This window comes from Ammospiza caudacuta, chromosome 6, assembly GCF_027887145.1.
Source record: "Ammospiza caudacuta isolate bAmmCau1 chromosome 6, bAmmCau1.pri, whole genome shotgun sequence".
Classification (NCBI taxonomy): domain Eukaryota; kingdom Metazoa; phylum Chordata; class Aves; order Passeriformes; family Passerellidae; genus Ammospiza; species Ammospiza caudacuta.
This window is the reverse complement of record NC_080598.1, coordinates 30,288,691-30,308,743: the sequence shown is the minus strand read 5'-3', so window position 1 is coordinate 30,308,743 and position 20,053 is coordinate 30,288,691. Positions and strand designations below refer to the sequence as shown.

General features: G+C 38.4%; 1 protein-coding gene across 2 annotated transcripts; it reads right to left on the bottom strand.

Annotated features, from left to right (window-relative positions):
* Nucleotides 1-353: 353 nt before the first annotated feature.
* On the bottom strand, nucleotides 354-19,974 carry TMEM62 (transmembrane protein 62). 2 transcript variants are annotated; one of them, XM_058806391.1, is made up of 14 exons: nucleotides 19,874-19,974; nucleotides 15,974-16,085; nucleotides 14,948-15,085; nucleotides 13,870-13,915; nucleotides 12,521-12,662; nucleotides 12,198-12,322; nucleotides 11,942-12,064; nucleotides 10,917-11,072; nucleotides 9,298-9,457; nucleotides 7,596-7,709; nucleotides 6,554-6,638; nucleotides 4,923-5,027; nucleotides 4,055-4,173; nucleotides 354-3,174 (listed from the first exon to the last, which is right to left on the bottom strand). In XM_058806391.1, the coding sequence occupies exons 3-14, from the start codon at nucleotides 14,985-14,987 to the stop codon at nucleotides 2,848-2,850; spliced, it is 1,542 nt and encodes a 513-aa protein (XP_058662374.1). In that variant the 5' UTR covers nucleotides 14,988-15,085; nucleotides 15,974-16,085; nucleotides 19,874-19,974; the 3' UTR covers nucleotides 354-2,847. The 2 variants fall into 2 exon arrangements, with proteins under 2 accessions (XP_058662374.1, XP_058662375.1); XM_058806392.1 differs by lacking the exon at nucleotides 19,874-19,974 and having other exon boundaries at nucleotides 15,974-18,047.
* Between the last annotated feature and the right edge of the window lie 79 nt (nucleotides 19,975-20,053).

Sequence of the window (20,053 nt, the reverse complement as noted above, 5' to 3'; positions counted from 1 at the left end):
ACTGACTAATAGTCACTCATGCTAATTACTGATGCCTATGACAAAATTCCTAATGCACATGTGCAAATCTGGGCGCAGTGCATTGTATTATCATTTACACAGACAAATTTAAATTTTCTGGGGTGGGGTGGGGGGGAGATGTCTCTGAGTATTACAGTCATCAAAGGTAATTCTAAGTTACATTTTCCTTCTAACAGCTAACAAATTGCTATTTAACTTGTATTCTGTTACAGTTTCTGCTTGAGCCTCTCTGAAAAATTGGTTGTTAACTAAATAAGGATTTATAGTATTCTGTTGCTTGGGCCTCTTCACATAGCATTCTATTCCTGAGAACTCTTCACTGCTCTATTACTCCAGCCCCCATTGTTATGGTTTCAAAATGGACCTACAGTTGTTAGGGGCCCTTATGCATGTCTACCTTCATGTGGCATAGTGACCACAGTAAGGCAGTTCAGCTACAATCTTTATAAATAAACATGTGCAGAGGATAATAAAATGTAAACAGTATTGGGCAGAGACACCTTTTTTCCAGTTTTGGTTAAGCCAATATTCTGCTTATTTATTAGTCTTGTGCATTTCCGTTTCCATCCCATTTCCCTTTGTACCTTGAAGTATTGCTGTTGTCTGCCCTATATTTCATTTTCTTCCTTTCTGCTTTTTTCCCTTCCATTTTCATCCCTTTCCTGGTTGTTTTTGACTTTGTTTTTTTTGTTGTTGTTGTTGGTTTGTTTTTTTTTGGTTTTTTTTTTGGGTTGGTTTAGTTTTGCCCTTTTTTTAGTTGATCTTGTTTCTTGTCCTCCTTTTTGTCTTCTTCATTGACAATGAGAAAAACATGGTGTTTTTCATAAGAGCACCTATTAGTGTTTAGTGCTAAATTGTACAGTTACGTGTCAGGATTTCATGCAAAATGTCACCAACACCATGAAAAGACCTTTCCAGCCCAGACATAAATGTTTCTTACTGCAGTTTATAGTAGCTGTTGTTACAAAAGTGAAGAGGAAGCCAAAGGAGGTTGTGTGTCAGCTTTCCTGGACCCCCAGAATTTTCTAGACTGGTAAGTGCGCTTTTGTTTCTCTTCTTAAAAAAAAATTTAAAAAAAAATCAGCCTCCACACAAGCCATGCATGAATGCTCAGTGTGGGGGGTTAATCAAACAGTGGGTTCAAGTGTGTGCAGTGCAGACACTATTGGAGAGACCAGCCTAAGGGTGAAAGTATTGGGTAATGTTATATTTAACAATGGTAACAAGTCAAAAGATCTGAAGTATATTATTGCCACTTCCTGTTCTCGCTAATCACATAAAAGTAATTTAATTGTGAAATGTCATTTTATTATCAATTTTTCAGTATTGTATCTCACAAATAAATTTTGTGCCATCCCTGATTTTTTAACAGCTTTGCAAAACAAACTTTTGTAGCAACAAATTACATTCTTTATTCTCTTAACAGTGTATTTACCTCATGTAAATGGGTGCTTGCTCTTTTCCCTATTACATTGAAGACATTACATTATTAGTAGTATTACATTACTATTTTCCTATATCATTGAGGAACAGAAATGAAGGAACAGGAAAACTGTTGCCTGTTAGAAATAACAAAAGTCCTTGTTGTAATCAATATTTTCTTCTGATTTATTTTTCTGTGTTCTACTACAGTTGCTGCTGGTTTTTTCCAAAGGGACCATAAATAAATTAGCCCTCTTTTTTTCTTGAGAAGCCATAAGTAAGTTACTGTAAAATTACCTAAAGTATTTTAAATGTTCCACTCACAGCTGGTCTTTTGTGAAGCAACGCAGTGCTCTTTACAGATCAAGGCACCTCAGCTTTCTTGGCTCTGGATAATCCCATTCTTCGTTATTGTAACTAATTGTTCTATAATTTTTGAACATAGGAAAAAAGTGAAAACAAAGAAGTAAGTTTTCTTAGGTCACTCTTTGGTGCATTTGGCCAAGACCCAGAAACACAGCTGAGACCCAGAAAAACAGAAATTACAGACTTTATAGGCATCAGACCATAGTATTCCTACAGTCTCTCCCATCCTGAGGCTATTGTCTCTATTCTTTGCTTTGAAGCTGAAAACCCCAGCACCACTGATAATTCACTGTTGTTTCACCAGTCATGGGTGGGAGGACTGGCAACCTTAGTAGTGCAAAATGAAACTCCTTCCTTCCAGAGAGTGAGCCTGTTAGTTAGCCAGCACTCCCAGGGCAAGAGCTATAGGCCACAACTCAGGTAAACATGAACACAAATACATACACACACCTATGATCTGCTTGTATACAGCATTATGAACTGAAAACACGTATGGGCATAGGACTCTGGCTGTGAAGGCCACTATAGCACCTTGGCAATCACTATTACTTCATAAAGACATCTGGTCTAGTCTTGTAAAAACACATGTCAACCCTGAAATAAAAATCAAGGAATCACAAATCCAGAAGCTCATCAGGTCCTATGCTCATATTTTGCAGCATTATAAAAATCAATAATTAATTATTTTTCTATTCACAGTAGTAATAGGCAAACATTTCCATTTGTGATCCATATGGACATATCTATCTCTGTATCACTAAAAAAACCTCATTGATGAGATTATTCCAAAGTTGACTGTACTGATGTATAATCCATAACTGTATTATATAACATGTATTATACAGTATGTTGTATAATAGAAGGAAAGTGTGTATAACATATTGTACATTACCTATTTAATACAGTTCTATAGCAGTGCAGGTGCAGCTTTGGGTCTTACCACTTAACGGTGGGGTGTATGGAATTCCAGCATCACAAAATGATAAGGTTGTACCTTGAGAGTTTTTAAGACAGAATTTGGAGTACTTATATTGTACTTCAGGAGCTTTGACAGTTTTTTATCTCTGTTATGTAAGTTCTGAGCTGTGATGATTTCAGTGTCCAGGTTTTATAAATGAGAGCTGCGGTCAGTAGCACCAGCCACGTTCTCATTGGGGACAGGAAGAAGGCCAAGGTGCCGTATGTGCGCTGCAGGAAATAGCAGGAGTAGACCTGCCAGGCCAGGAGCAGGACCATTGCCAGGTGAACAGGCACGGCCACGAGGCGGCGGACGTGACGGAGGTGGGAACGGAAGCTGTGGCCATGGCAGCGCAGCAGCAGGCACCAGCACAGATAGGCCATCAATGGCAGGTTGAAAAACATCATCTGAAAGGAAGAGTGAAGAAAAATAAGACAATGAGGAAGTCAAGGGTTCTGGGTAACATCTATGACGGCTTAAAAATGTATGCACAGATAAAGCTGTCCCATTCTAAGGGCTGAGTACAATTCCTAGAGATGGAATCTCAGGACGCATCTCCACGACTGCAGCTGATAAAGCTGGGACTGCCTGGGCCTGAGTCCCAGGCCAAGAATTCCTGCCCATTCCCTTGCAGTAAGAGGCACTAACACACATCTGACATTTCCTGGAAATGATTCAGGGAGCCAGACTTAGCAAAAAATTAACATGGCAAAACCAGACAATCTGTATGTCAGCTTAACTCTGACCCAGCCCACTGCAGTGTCCCACTGGTACAAAGGAGACACCATGAAGAAGGAGGCAATGCTGCTTTGATCCTCTGTCTTAAATGCCAAGGAATGACACTTTGTCTTTCAGATTAATGGGGAAAACACTCCTGGGAAAACTGGACTCGTGTGCTTAGACAGTGACACCTACTGATCTGAAGAGTTATTAACACTGCAAGGGCTACCCTGGCCATTCAGTTTTTTGCTTACATTGTGTGAGCCAAGGGCAAAACCAGAAAATTCATTGAAAATGTAGAGTTATACATCTGTAGAGGCAGCCTCTAATCCAGATAGCCAGGGAGTCCAAAGCAACATCATTTTATTAGAGAAAAAGAGAAGTTTGTGAAAATAATGCACAACCTCCTTCCTTTCTTTAAATCTGCAGAAAGGTAAGAAAGACCACGGTAGTCAGGCATGGTCAGTCTTTACTTCCAAGACTTCTTTCTTTAAATCTATTAAAAAATTGAAAAAAGCCCCTGAGAAAAAAGCGCCAGTTTTTAGCCTTTATTTTATAAATACTCACCTGTAAAATCCCAACCACAAATGTCATACTGCCCTGTAAGAAGGAACCACCAACAAACACTCCAAATGAAAAACAGGCCCCCATCTGGCCATCTATCAGTTCACCTACAAACCATGGTCCTGCAAGAGAGGAAACCAAACATCACCATCAGGAAACAGAACAGAGACACAGCCCTTTCCCACACGGCCCTTTGTACCCTGAGACTTCCCTATTGCTTGTCCAGAGTAATCAGCCTCATGTTTTCATATGCAGCAAACAGCAGTCTGGTGTGAAAACACCAGTTTGACGGGGTTGTGGCATGCAATGAAAATACTTTTGAATTAGTTTCATCTCTCTGTCAATTTTCAACACCACACATAATACCTTCCTTATGAGAGAGGTGAAAAGGGTAGCTTTTTCCCAGAATTACAGTAAGATATATGAAAAACGTGGTCACAAACAATTCCAGCCTGGCTCAGCATAGGAATTAAAACAGGCAGGCTGCTCTGTGTTATACATACTAACACAGACTAACAAGAAAATAGCTATTTCAGTAACATGTTATCAGAGGAGAATAAGCTCAGATTGTTAGCTCTGATGCCAACAATCAAAAAATAAGTGAAAACCAAACTGAATTTAAAAATAATCACTTTGCTTTTAGAGTAATTTAACAATCTAAGTGTTTAATTAATTCAGGGCTTCTAAGTTAGGCTCTTACAAATAAGCCTTTAGTCTCTTGGACATTAACTTTTAAAGTTCCACATAGCTTTTTTAACTTCAGTAGATTTTCCCCATTCTCTAAGATGTTGGAATTCTTAAATTTTCATCAGGATCTAATGTGTAATTTCAAAATACCAATTTATGTCCTCCAGTACTCTAGGCTACTTACCCAGAATGGTGTATAAATTCAGAAATAGAATTGAGTAATAGAAGGTGTTTGTTTTACTGAAGACATGAAGAGAATATGAAGTCAGAATAAGTAATCCCAGCTTTCCTAAACAGAGACAACATTTAAGAAAAACACACTTAATTCAGTTTGCAACACCTTCCCCAGATATATATGTATGTATAATACTGGTTTTTCTGAAACAAATCTGGGTATTATTTACTCATTATTTTAAATAAGGAATATAAAAATAATATTTGGTATGTCTACAGAAAAATGCAGAGGAATGCATTACTATTACTGTGATAACTGAAAGTAAAGAACCAATAAATATAACAATCTATATCAAAAACAGCAGAGGAACCTGTCATTCTAAAGGAATACACTTACTGTATGTAAATAATACTGAACGACCATTCTATACCCAGAAAATGAAGTTAGCTAGAATGAAAAACATGGAGAAAGTATGTATTAAATTAAAAATAAGAGAATCAAAACAGTAACTTTGCAAACCCAGAAAGGTGGGTCAGCATGGACTAGATTTGTTGGATTTCTTTAGATTAAATCTACTTTACTGAGATCTGATAGCAGCTCAAAATTAAGTCTTGGCATTAAAATGACATTATTCTGACAAGTGTGTGGTGTTAGCAGAAAAAAGCAGTAGTAGCTCTCTAAATGAAGCAGGCAATTCACAGATCAAGAGAACCTCCCTAAAAAGTTAGCTTGTAGACTTACATCTATTATGTGGCCTTCTCACAAAGAATTAACCCCTAGAGGGCAAGCTTCACCTTTGGAAATCAACAGCTCTAACAAATTTGTTCACTAAGATGTCAAACATTTATCATCGTCCACATGGACCTAGATGACCACAGAGTCAGCTTTTTTAATATTTAGCTGCTGAGTTCCATAAAGGCAACTGAAAATCTGATTCTTTTCTATGTAAGCAGTTGCTGTAGTTACCTCAGGATGCTACACAATTAGGAGTATACAGGAAGGTACAAACACTGACATGAATAGGAAGGGAGGTGGCTTCCAGAAAAATCTCATTAGTAAGGTGTGGTTCAAATGACTGTTTAAATGATAAATACCATGAGCTTAATAGTAATAATTTTAATTTACTAGATGTATCACAAACAAAGTATCAAGTTATGACAGAAATGGCCTTAATCTTATTTTGAGAAAGACCCAATCCTGTTAGTGTTCTTTGCAAAAGTTAACAAATGCTATCTTTACAAAAGGAAATCTGTTTCTCCACTCAGGCAAGAGAGAATTCTGTAAAGAAACAAGCACACATACAGAACTAATACAAAACAAAACATTCCCTATGTATTGGATTCTTCAGTGAGAAAATTAAAATGAAACCTTGGACTTCAATCAACTCAACTTTTGTTTAAACAAAGATACCTGCTCAAGTTTGTAGTTTACTTTATTTGATATATTGGAGGTTTTCCAGCTTCCCTTAAAAGCGAAACAACAGCTTCTGAGAAACCAGTCAAACCCCACAGTAGGAGATGTAAAATGCATATGGTGATTAACAGCACAGTTACTTACATATTGTTAGCACACTGGTCAACAGTAAAAAGTTTAGGGAAAAACAGAACTACTAAAAACCACAGGTAAATGTTAGTTGATACCTTTGAGTGCTGGCTTTTGGAGGTGTCGGAAAACAACAAGTAAGGTAATCTGAATCAGCACAGTCAGTCCAAAGAGCACTCGGGCCTGAAAAGACAGTTTTGACTATAAGCCAGCCCTGGAATAATTGCAGTCTTGGAGCATGCCTTATGGACACTGAGAGAATGGTACAAAGATCCTCTTTGAAACACATATTCAAAGCTTGATGGTGTCACTGAACTGAAGAGTAAAAAAGGAAACTGAAGAGTTTCTCAGATTTGTATTGTACTGACTTGAATTCTGCTCAATATCTGAAAGCAATAGACCTGAATCTTTAAAAATAGAGTTTGTAAACTCATCCATTGAAAAAGTGTAGTTACAATTCCAAGGCAAAACATTGTCTGAGCACTGTTCTGAAGAGAAATGCAGTTCAAGACATGGTGTAAAATGTGTGACTGATTAACAAACCTAAGAATAATTTTGAACCAATTATGATAAGAACTACTGTCACGTGGACTTTCTTATGCAGTTCTAGAAGTGCACCTAGGCTACTAAGACATGACATCCTTCTTTGCTTGTACTGGGCTGTAACACATCTGGATATGACCTGGCACTCACTAAAGTCCATGGGGATTTTGCCCTCCACTTCACTTCAGCTAGTTATAATGTCAGCAGCTGACAATGAGAATATTTGCAGCATTTTTTCCAGAAAACATATCGCAACAGTTCACAGTGAATTTCTCTTCAATTTAATGTTTCCTTTTTCTACTATCTCCAGTAGCTCTTTTTCAATTTCTTGCTTGTACAAAATGTGTGTACACTTATGCCCAAAAATGGATAATTGGGACTAAATCCAGGATGTCAACTGTTTGTATAAACCATCGTTGCACATTTGTGGTTGAAATGTGCAACTTGAGAAACTTAAAATGTTTTGGAATTCCAAAAGAATCATTTCTGGAAAAAGTAACTGCATTCAAGTCTACAAATCTTCAGGAATTATGAAAAACCCTACTGCAGACTGGGAAACCAACATGAAGTAACAGCTGTTTTGTTGAAAGTACTTACTAGAACATAGTGGTCAGTGAGAAGAATAACAGATGACCAAAAGTCAAATCTAAGAGAGAGGTTTTCTTCCATACCAAATAAATGGCCCCGTGTGCCAATTCTTCCTGAAGCATCCTAGATTGACATAAAATGAGAGCAATTACATAGCAGTGGTACAAAAAACTGTCAAGTAAAGTTAATAATTATCATTGCAGCTTTTCTAGAAAGATACAATTGATGTATGCTTCTCTGCATAGTGCTGTAATAAATTCCACCAACAAAGGGTTACTTACAGTCAATTCTGCAGTTTCAAGTAAATTGGTGATTATAAAATCATAATCTGAAAGTGCTACATTGAAGTAGAGCCTGTCAGAGATTCAGCAACTTAGGGAATACTGTGACTGTTTACTGCCCCTCCCCACAATTGTTTTCTGAAAGTTCAATTCTAGGTAATAGCCCATATTAAAATATTTTCAAATTTTGTTGTGCTTCATTTCTGGTGTATTGTCATAAACCCATATACATAAACAAACATTTGTTTATTGTTTTTTGTCATTTATTCAACACTTTGAGCACAGTGTTCCAGATGTGGCCTGGCAAGCACTCAGTAGAGCAGGATAGTGACCTGTCTTGGCTGCTGATGCCCTTGTGGATGCACCCCAGCATCCAGTAGATTTTCTCTGCTGCACCAGCACACTGTTCATTCACACTGAGCTTGTGGTCCACCAGGACACTGAGGTCCCTTTTCACAGAGCTGCTCCCCAGCCAGGCAGATCACAGCCTGTGCTGCACTCCTGGATTATGTTTTCCCAGGTTCAAGTGCTTACACTTTTCCTTCATGAACTTCATAATGTTCTTCTTGGCCCACAATTTGCCCTTGATTAATCTGTATTGGGTCTTGCCAGTGATGTGCTTCATCTGACTTCAGAAAGCCCCCCACAAGGATTTATTTCCTGAATTTCCCAGAGACTGAAATAAGACTAAGGGGCCTATAATTTCCTGGATCCTCCCTTCATGCCTTCCTATACACAGGAGAGTCATTAGCCTTCTGTCAGTCTTCTGGGATGTCCCCTGATCTCCCCAACTTCTCCAGGACTATGGAGAGTGGCCTCACAAAGATGTCAACCAGGCTTCTCAACACTCTGGAGTGGAAACTGTCAGGGGCCATTGATCTGTAGGATCAAGCTCCTGTGCCAGGTCTCACTCCAATTCTTTTTTCATTGACAGTGGGTCTCTGTTTGCATCAACCTTGATCCTTGCTTCCAAAGCCTGAGGCCCAACACTGCTGGTGAAGACAGAGGTGAAGAAAGTGCTGAGAACCTCTGCCTTGTCAGAGCTGTTGGTGACTAATTCACTTCTGCTGTTTAACACCTGGCCAGTATTTTCCTTCTGTTGCTGCTTGCCGTTTATACACCTTTAGAAAAATTTCTTGTAATTTTGTACATCTCTGGCCAATTTCAAGTTTGCACTTCTGTCATGTCTTATTCTACTTCTTATGAAAAATAATATTTCTTTCTTTATTCCAGCAGCTTTATGAATATTTTGGTGCTTAGCAGTCTATGTTTATTCCTTTATTAAATCCTTTGGGTTTTGTTATCAGACAAATATGAAAGTAAGTCTGTTATCATGTATTTTGTTCCTAGTTATGTGAGGCAGGAGGGTGACAGAGAAGCCGTGATGAGAAAAAAAAAATCAATACAAAGAATGCCAACAGGTACCTTACCTGGACAGTCACATCTATGTGATGGAACCCTTCACTGTAGTTTTGTGGGCTCCACTTCAGCACATAGAGAGGGCCAGACACCTGATGTGCATTCCCCAGGTGAACTCCATCTATGTAGACTTTGACAGAGATAATGACAGAAGGAGAGAATGCCAGAATTCTAAGGAGTAAATAAAGAGCAAAAGAAACAGATTTGTTACTGGACTTGCAGGTATGTAATTACTTCCTTAAGAAGAAGTCTCTAAAGGTTAAGCTGCCTTGTAGTAAAGAGTTCAAAATATTTAGAAATTACAACAGTGAAATATCTGTAGGCTAATGGTAACATGGTAGGTTTTTCCTACAGTTAAAGACAAAGTTGTTCTGTATGGCACTACACAAAAGAACAGGGTAAAAAACTGGATGTGGAACAGATCAAAAGGTGGCAGAAGTTGTAAGACCTTGACAGAAATAATTTTAGAACTCTTGCTTCAAAACATCTCCTAACAGAAGTGGGATGCATCCTCCAGCACACATAGACACATAACCAAAGACTTGCAGATGTCTTCATAAAAAATTGCCAGGCTCTCTCTCTAAAGTCCTTTGTTGTTGGGAGTGGGTTTTTTTCCCTTTTTCCCCCTTTTTTTTATTTTTGCTAGTCAGAATGTAACCTCTCAGAGTTTGTTACTGCATTTAGGACAAATGGAATGGAGTGCCAGATCTCAGATACCAACAAATGTATTGCCACCTGGCAGTAATGCTTATATTCACAGAAGCAGTGATACTAACACAGACTCAAAAATATTGTAAGTGCAATTCCTTTCATTTCTGGTAATATGAATGGCATTACAGAGCATGTTTTAGTCAAATGAAGGTGTTTCATACAGTTAGGGTGAATAAATCTATCAGTTCCTATATTTAGTATAATCTTAAGATTGTTCAGATAAGGTTCTGAATGGGAAACTGGAAAGTAATTAGGACATCTAGTAGGATACTGCTCCCTAACTGAAAAGTATGACAAACTTCTTTTTATTGTAACCCTGTGTAGGCAGTATTTCAAGCAGATTAGTCTTACAGCAAATATAAAATGCTGAAAAGGGCCTAAAAATATGAAATATAAATGTAAAAATTAAATAGATAAATAGATTAAAAGATTGAGAGATTTAAAATGAATATGAAAATTGGCAGATGCTTCTCATGTTTTAGTATATAAAGGATGTAGAATTGAAAAGACAAAGCTAAGAAGTCTGAAGTGAATAGAGAAAACATTTAGAAAAATACATAGACAAAATTCTGAAATTAGCAGAGTTGATGTGAACATGTGAGATAAATAACACAGATTACATAACAATCTATGCATATTGATTACATATGAATCTATTTTAATTACATATTAATTGATCAACTTTGGTTACATAAAGTTCGTTTGACCTTAGGGGAAATAACTACATAATTTAAAAAAACCATGAATTACTACTACCCAAACTTTTTATCACAGATATGATACAAAGCAAGCTCTCTGGAATGATCTTCCAGAGAAAAATTAATTCTGAGAACAGTAGACACATATATTAAAAAAAAGGTTTTGTGTATATACATATAAATATAATTAAATATTGTGAAATCAAGACATTACAGGGTACCTGATATGAGTGGAATAAAGAATTTTGACTAGTGGTTCATGAGTAGAACTGCTGTAAAGGAAGGATTTGGGATTGGTGATGAGAACTACAGGCCACTCTTCAAAGTTGAGATCTGCAAAGCTGAGGAGGTCATGATCAAACGCAAGGATCCTGTATCTATAAAGAAAGGAAACAAATTTTGCTAATACAAACTGCTTTGTGAACAGCTGATTTCCAGCTCCTCAAATTCCTAAAGAACCTGGCATTATTTTCTGTTTATTCTCTTCTGTAGTTGATCTTACATTCTCCAACTCTGCTATATTAACTGTACAGTTGCTTACCTCTGATGAGGTTAATTTTATTATAAATCATGGAAGCAGTACTCAAAGTTCCAAGTGTGAAGATCTATGGAATTTTGCACATGAATCAGTCAGATGAACATTACATTAAAGAACTCAAATATAATGTACATTTCCATAGTGTCTGTGTAGGTACTCTAGTTCAGGACAACAACCCCAGTGTGCTCCTCCCCTGTATCCATACCTGTATCTTTCTTTGGATTACTGCAGAATAAAAGCTAATATACAACTATCCACTCCACATAGCATCAGACACTTCTGGATATGCAAGTAAGGTAACATTTCTCAGGAGGACTATTTCTGTGTCAAGAATTCTAACAGCTATTGCAGAGCATGTAGAGAAGAGAGATGCTGAATTAGTGAGAGAAGTAGTGATGCTGAATTTTACAATATATTTGTCTACATTTAATACTAAATACATACTATCTGGATACACATTTAGATGTCCCCTTTTTAGTTTTTAAATATCAAGAATGAATAAAAAAAAATTAATTTATTAGCACACTGTTGATATGGGGAAAAATCCCAAACATACACACAAGGCCTTTTTTTCAAAAGCACTAATAATAGTAATAACCAGTCAGGCTGATCTCATGCTTCTTTCAAGTGCACCACAGAGCATAAAAGAGAATCACAGTACAGCAGGTAGGTTTCATATAATAATTTGCTCATATGGGCTTTTCTTACCTCCTATTATCCATCCAGTCTCCCAATTCAAGTTCCAGAGTGCCACCACGGTGTTGACTGTGCAAGACTGGCATCAGCCCACCCATTGTATGGAGATGTCCACATAAATAGGCTGTGGCAGAACTAATAAGAATTGTGATTATTTGGGTAGGAAGGAAATATCACTGCAGAAAACCTGAAAAGTGAGAGATGAGCATGTGAAGACAGACAAGAAATGTACTTCATGCTGAAAACATAGAGGGCAAGAAGATCTTACCTCATTAGTGTTCGTATTCCAGGGGATGGGGAGATGATTGTGGAGGTGGGGTAGTGGCCAAACCAGATAGTATGGTTGCTGTGTAGACTTTCTGTTGCCATCAAAGACAGCTCTGCCATTTGATTCTGAAACAGGCAGGTGATAAATCCATTTTGCTAAATAAATGTCTCACATGCATTATAACTTAAAAACCTAAACACACTTATAGAGGAACATAAATCTTTCAAACAATTTTTCTATATTTAAAAAAACCCAAACCTCCAAACAAACCACTACAGAAATAAAACAGCCAGCAAAATGGAATGCAAAGACTTATACAATACCATGTTTAAAATCCCAAAAAAATTATAGGGTCTTTTAGGGCCTGGGCTGAGTGTGGCATCCACGCAGATGAATGAATAGTTCCCAAAAGAGGTAGTGTGGATATAATGGAAAGAGCCATCTTTATGCCAGGCAGAGTATTTCCTAACAAAACAAGATGGAAATACTGCTGTTAGGAAAGCTTGTACCCATGAACCCATGACAAACATGCATTGCTTTCTCTCTTTCCATTGACAACAGCAAATTTCACTATTTCTAACTGACAAATTGGGAGTGCTTTTGATACTTTATGCTAGATGGGAATTGTACATATCTTCCACTGGCAAAGACATGACATTTCAACTAATAGTACCACCTAAATTGCAATTCTGTAACTAAAATGATTGTGAGTTAAGCTGAGAATCACTAAAATTAATTAAATTTAGGTTGGGTTTTTTTTTTTTATTTATTTCTTTTGGGGTTTTGAAGTGGTCCTTTTGTGTGCATTTGGGGTTTTTAAAGTTGTTTTAGTTTTGTTTTACTCCTTGCATGATTTGTGGAAACTAAAACATTCCTGAGTTCAGATGATGAGTATAATTTGAGCACAGCCATCCAGAAATCAGTTCATGTCCCTGTTCCTCCACTAATCAGAACAATAAAATTGCCAGAAATGTTGACCTGAATACAATACAAGCCAATATATTAAAACCAAGTTTTCAATACTTCTAATGCTATAAAACCCCTTTCAAAATATTTTTTTAAGTTAGCAGTATCTTTATGAACATCATCAACTTCAATAAAATTTCTTCATTTAGTCCCACTTTGAGTATGTATAAGTTGATTAATCCTCTGCTAATGCTGAGAACATATAATAGGAACCTATGTTTTTGTGTAAAAATATTGTATTTCAATACGACCCATTGCCCTCTTTAATTTTAATACATAATGAACACCAGAATGTGGTACTGAATAACTGTTTTTCCTAGCTTCTATTTTTATTTCTGCAAACAATTTTTGTAGTTTTAATATTTTAAAATATATTTTTATATATTGAAAAAACAACTCCATTTCACTCTTCCATCTTCTTTCTCCTAGAGTGTGACTGAAAATTTTGTAGACATTGACAGATTTAACACACTCAATTACAAAACAAAGAGAGGTAAGAGATAAGAAATCTGCACAAAGAATTCTCTATTTTCTCAATCGATTGTGCTCTACTAACTGACAATGCAAAAGACAGAGGGAATAGTAGATATGATCCTGGGCTAGAAGAAGGTCAGTGAAAAAGCATATATGTAATAACTGAAAACAGAGGATTGTTTAGTGAATTTGACCTTGGATATAGCTGCATCTGTATGGTAAATAAAAGTACCTGTAATAATTCTGAACACTATCCAGGCGTGGAATGTTGAATGAATCTGTAAGGGAGTAAAAAAGGAAATAAGGAAATTTTCAGATCAAATTGATCATTGGCCCCTGTATCTAACTAGGTAATGTGGAGATAAAGCAGTCTCAGCAGGTGCTGAAGAGCTACTTTTTAAAAAATGCATGATTGACAGGCAGACTAACTGTGCAGAGGAGACATTATATACTCAATGCAGTTAAATGGCGATAGTTTTCTCATTCAAGTTTCAATTAAAAAATAAAGGCATTGTGGGAATATAAATTGTTATTTAGCAGCCAAAAACTAAACCTGTCTCCATTTTGACCACAGAACCTTTCAAGAGCTTTTCTGGACTGGGTGCATGCTCTGTAAGTAAGACTTAATTCTTTCATGGAAAATAAGGAGCATCTCATCTAGAGAACAGCATGTGTAGAACAGACATCAGCTTGGGGAGGTCTGTACTGCAACAGCTCCACTTCTCCTAATAAATGCTGGTGACAGAAGCCTAACAGGAAAATGAGTCTATATGACAAAGCATGCACTTTCCCCCCTCCCAGGGCAGCTTCCTGTACAGCCTGTTTATACAGCCTACACGACTGTCAGCTTGTGTTTGAATGCTTACAGTGTGGCAACAGCTGATGGATCTAAACTCCCATGACTCCCTTCTATTCAAAAGAAACCAAATTTCCTTTAGCTGCTGGACATGTGACACCCTTTAAACTTAAACCTGTGAGGGGGAAGTCTATGAAAAGTAAATTGAAACCATTTCTTCAGTATGGTAAGATTACAGTTTGCCCCTCCATTAAATAATGTGGTATATAAAATAATGACGTGGAAACTAACCTCTGAAGTTCTACCACTTGCCAGGTAAAAGACTCTTACCTCTCTGGTACTAAAACTCACTCCACTAAGAGCTTGTAAACAAAGTGTGTCCCCAGTAGACATGGATGGTAAGTCCTTCTCCTAATTCATGAATACTAACGCACTAGTGAGTACTAACATTTTACCTCTATATTCTGTGATCTGCAATCACAGGAAAGATAGAAATGTTTAATTTTCTTCTTACCATGATTCCCTTTAATGTCTATCCACTTGGTTTTTTCCATGACCCTTGATCTCTTCAGGATTGACTGATAAGTTTTCCACTCATCTTCTACCTGCTCAGATCCCAGTTTATCTCTCGTCTTAGCATCTGTCAGATCACCTGAGAGTGTACAAAGGTGAGATATAACTAGAGGCCTACACAGCTTATACAAATACTGTAACTAGACAAGCATGCCATCCCTGCCTCCAAGTCTAAGTGGCTGTAGGCCTGGGTGCAATCTGCTTATTTCTGTATCTGGTCCACATGATCAGTGTAAATGCCTTCTAAATGCAGATGCAGCAACCTCACCAGACATCTACTGACCACATCACTGCAGCACTTTCACTAATTAGATAATAACTTTCTATAGAAGCAAAACTCCAGGTCTAGCATTAAGATTCTAAAACCTTGCACACAGCAACAGCTCAAAGTTTTTTCAATTATCTTGTCAAAACTTCATCTATTTCAATAGCAAGCTGTCATATGAAGTGGCAAGGCTTATTTCACCTCTCTTGGTATGATATGTTCAAATGGAAACCAGCAATAAAATCCTACATTAATTCACAGGTGAATTTCATACAAATGAACAGGGATTGTTCTGAGGGGGGAACTGTATCTTAGTGGCTAACTACAGACATTGCTCACTTCTGTAATTTCAAACATAAAGAATGTAGAATCATGACCAGAGCAAGAGGGAGGGTAGCTGATAGCAAGGGCTATGATGCAGCAACACCTACTGAGAAAACATTAGCTATCTTGTGTGATTGTGTCTGTTATGCATAGAACACACTAAACTCACTGAACAAACTGAATGCTCAATAAAATAATAATAATTCCCTTGTTGAGAAGTTATTTTTTTCAGCTTCTAGCAGTCTCCCTTCAGCTGCAATTCAATTTCTATTACTTAAGATATGTTTAAAGTTCTCTCTTGAGATCCTACAATTTTGCCTATTTGCTGCACCTTTGACAGTCCACTCAACAGGAAATTTACACTTTTCAACTGCTTACCTGTTGCTAGAACAAGTGCTGGCTGAATTACATCAATTGTTTCTGAACAAAATTTCTCAAAGTCAGGAGCTCGTTTGGGATCCCGAAATTTGCTGATATGAATATCTGACACCTGCCAAAGAGAAGACTGAAACACTGCCCCAAGTAAAAGGGTTATTGCTACCAGGCTGTTCTCCAAAGCCAAGTATACATTAGAACGCAACATAAGAGCAGTCACAGTGATTCATGTCAGTGTAAGGGATACAGGGAGAAACAAAAGTGGATGACTAGGGGAGAAGGAAAGCAGTACAAGCAAATGATATTGCAACTCTAACCCCTAAAATCACATTTACATCAAGAAAATTTCCTTAAAACTAAGAGCATACAAAAGTATGAGTAAATACTTAGGTATCCACAGTAAATTGTGATGGCTGCAAGTGGCCTGTTGCCTTTCAAATTCTGGCGGTTTCTGTGCAATACAGTGGTCCTGCTGCAAGTAAGAATACAAAGCAGTTCTGCAAAGCAATAGGTTAAAGCTACCTAGAACTTGAAATGTACTGAAAATTTATTTTGTACCTGGTGTGACATTTCCAGTAGCTGAGTGAAAGGATTTTTAACATTCTATCCAAGCATTTTAATGGATCAAACAAGTGTGTTTAGATCTCATTCCATGTGCCTTCAAGAAGGCAAATATTGCCTAAGAAATGATGATATGACTTGTATGTAACTGTAGAAGATGCTGTTCATTTCTGAATCAGTGAAAGCCCTCACATCAGAAGAGCCATTTGGGGAGAGTAAGAAATGTAAGATTTTTCTATTTTTTTACATTTGTGGTTTTTCGGTACAAAAAAGACCCTTATGTATTGCTTCAATTCCACTTTCCATTCTACTTCAGTCAATTAATTAATTGTCTTCCTTGGTTTGAACAAATGGTATTTGATGCTCAAAAAGCAGTAAGCAAATGCTCATCTGACAGTATCACTTGGAAAGAAAAACATTAACTTTTACATTCAGTTTAATAAACCTGTTCTCATAAAGCTTTTAGTTTTTGAAAAATCCAGATAAAATATCTTGGAGAAAAATTATTTACTTCTACTTATTCAGTCATCTCTATACGAAGAAAATATTACCTGAACACAGTTTTTAAATTCTGCTTAGGAAAACTCCCCATTCGGAATGACATGGAATTTTTGCCTAGATCAGAATTGCATGCTAAGAAAGGCAAACACTTTTAGATATAACTTTGTCTTCACTTTCATTGATGTATTCAAACTAGTGTGAAGCAAAGAGCACAGCAAAACTACCTCGGTACATCAAACCTCATTTAATCATTGACAACAATACAACTTGTTTTGCTTCTTTTCAGCCTATGGATTTGCAATTAATTTATCTCAGCAATCAAACACAGAAAATCAAAACTTCTACAGTTTTCATTCTTGAGAAAAAACAGTCTTAAAAAAAACCTTAGCCATGCTCTACTAGTAGCTACAGCAAATGTAAATTTCCAATTTTAGAGCAGAGAGTGGTTTGGAAGCCTAATTTCCTACAGTGACCTTGCCACTTTTCTTCCCCATGAGTTTAAGATTTTTAAAAGGGTTCAACTTGTAATTCCTAAGAGTTACAGTGCCTTGGGACTTCTGAGAGCTGGGACTAAGTTTCTTTCATCGTTAACAGCCATGACATATGAAGATCTCAGAAGTGGAGCTTCTTCCTTTTTTTTTCTTTTTAATTTTGAATTCATTTCAGATGATATCCCAGTAGATAAAGAAAAGATAAAAACACAGTGGGCAAGATGAAAAGCTTGAAATGCTCTTTTTTACTTTCCAAAATGTAGGTGAAAGCCCATTTGCTGCTCCTTCCCCGGCTCTGACTGATGTGGATACTTGGCCTCTCATTGCTTCATAGGCAGTTACTTTCATTAAAATGGGTTGGAAGAGATTCAGGGATGAGGAGAAATCACTGTCAACATTCCTTATCTGTAGCAAAGATGTGGTTCAGGAAATGCGGGTGTTACCAAAGGAGAATTATAAGGTTAGAGCAACAGTAGAATGCTTTCAGCTGAGAAAAATGGGAGAAATAATTATATGCTTGTCAAATACTGAACTAGAGTGTCTATTTGGCAGTGGGTAAGAAAGGAAATTCTGCCACAATAAAGATGGATGAGCCATTAATAGAAGATTAAAGTAGAAAGACTGTGATTTAGTTCTTTTAAGAAGAGACAGTCATGTGTTTGGGAAGAAAAACAAGGCAGGAACTGCTGGGGGCAGAACTGACCATCTTGAGCTCTATTCAGTGACCTAGGCTAGACCCATGGAATCACCAGGGACCCTGAAGCCTGGTTCCCATAACATCATCAGGCACAAGGCTGGATTTGGTGCTTGATTAGTTTCCAAGTTAGGTCAATGATAAAGCAGCTGTTTAAAGGGCACGTCTGAAAGAGAACATAACCACTTGAAAGTAAAGCCAAGTCTCAAATTAGCTGTGCTGTGACCTATCCTTGGGAGAACTCCACTTGAAGTGACACAACCAGAGAGAACACAGTAAGAGAAACATGGGCCTGTGCATGCTGCTTGTCAGCATAGCTCTGCAGCTGCTATATGCTGCTCTGACTCTTCACACAAGACAGCAGCTCAGGACAGGGGCTTTCCTTACATTATTTCAAGCATATCACTTGATATTTGTACTCTGAAGTAAAAATAAGCCTTAAGTCACTTAAGGAAAAATTACTGGAAAAAAAATTACACCACCAATTAGAGAGAACCAAAGGACCAAACATATGCCAGCTTGTCCACTAAGAGCACTGCCTGCAGCTAATAAAGTCAGGCAAAGTGTTCTTGAGATTGAGAATGAAAACAAAACAGTAAAAGCAGCTATTTGTTGGAAGGAAATGCACAGCAATCCCTGGGACATTTCAGCCACAGCTGAACTACAAATACGTAAACATCTTTGTGGCTAGTTCTACACCAGGTGCTTTGGGAATACTCTGGGGAGAAGAGTCAGAAGAAGTCACAGAAACGCTAAGACGTGACAATTTGCTTCCAGGACAATGCCAGGTCAACCTGGATTTTATGTTTAACCTGGAAAAAAAGCAGTGTATATTTAATTTTCTGAATACTGGCACAGTACCTTCTACTGCTATAAATCAGTAAAGCTATTTCCTTAGCCACACAATTTTTCTGAGTTTTGGGATAGGGAAAGGGACAGGCAGAGCCTGTATTTCTCCCTCCCCAGGATATCAGATAATACCACATCAGGTACTGATGCAATATATAGGGTAGTGTAATAATTAGGTGATTTTTAATTACCAACTTCCACTACACACATCTGTGTGATAAGGAAACTTCTCTGTGCAACCATCGAGGAGCCACAGCGGCAGTCACTCACACCACCTTTGACCGAGGCCCCTTCACAGCTACACCCCCCACACTCACAGTCAGACCAGGTTTCCTTGCCAGCTGTGCCCTAAGTTTCCTATAGCAGGGTCTCAGACTTCGGGATCATTAAAATAATTTAATCTTGGTGCAGTAATTAACAAAATAACAGTCTGACTTGGGTACCTCTGAGAAGGTGCCCCAAAGAAAGGAATCTCCAGGCTTTTATACCGTCACAGTCTGGGAGTCATGGGCTCCTGCCGTCTCTGAGTGTCCTGGCCGGGCCACAAGTCCCCGTGCCCGGCGCCCTCCGCCGCGTAAAGGGTCGGGCAGGTCCCGGCCTTTCGCCTCGGGCTCTCGCCCCCCGGAGCTCAGCCTGTAGCCAGCCCTGCAGCTGCACATCGAGCTGCCGGCACTGAACATATTCTTCAATATGTTCAGTGCCCGCGACCTTTGGGGCAGCCTGGCCAAACGCCTGTAACCTGGGCTTGGCTGCGCGCCTCCGCTGTGCCCGCGCTCGGCGGCCCCTGGCCCCCCTGGCCCCGCTTACCTGCACGACCCAGAGCAGGCTGGCGGCCGCCGCCCCGGGCGCGGGCTGCGGGGCCCAGCGGCGGCGCTGCCCCGGGGCCGGCGGCGCCCCCGGCGGCCCGTACCAGTCCAGCAGCAGCGCCACGGCGGCCGCCGCCAGCAGCCCCGCCGCCAGCCCCAGCATCGTGCGCCGCGCCGCCAC

Excerpts from the sequence above, each read along its gene's own strand:
- TMEM62 (XM_058806392.1), bottom strand. The coding sequence starts at position 16,178 with ATGTTGCGTTCTAATGTATACTTGGCTTTGGAGAACAGCCTGGTAGCA. Across the intron at positions 12,663-13,869 it reads AGTGTTCAGAATTATTACAG|GAAATACTCTGCCTGGCATA; the intron begins GTACTTTTATTT and ends TTGTTTTGTTAG. Across the intron at positions 4,174-4,922 it reads GAATTTATACACCATTCTGG|GACCATGGTTTGTAGGTGAA; the intron begins GTAAGTAGCCTA and ends CCTCTCTTGCAG.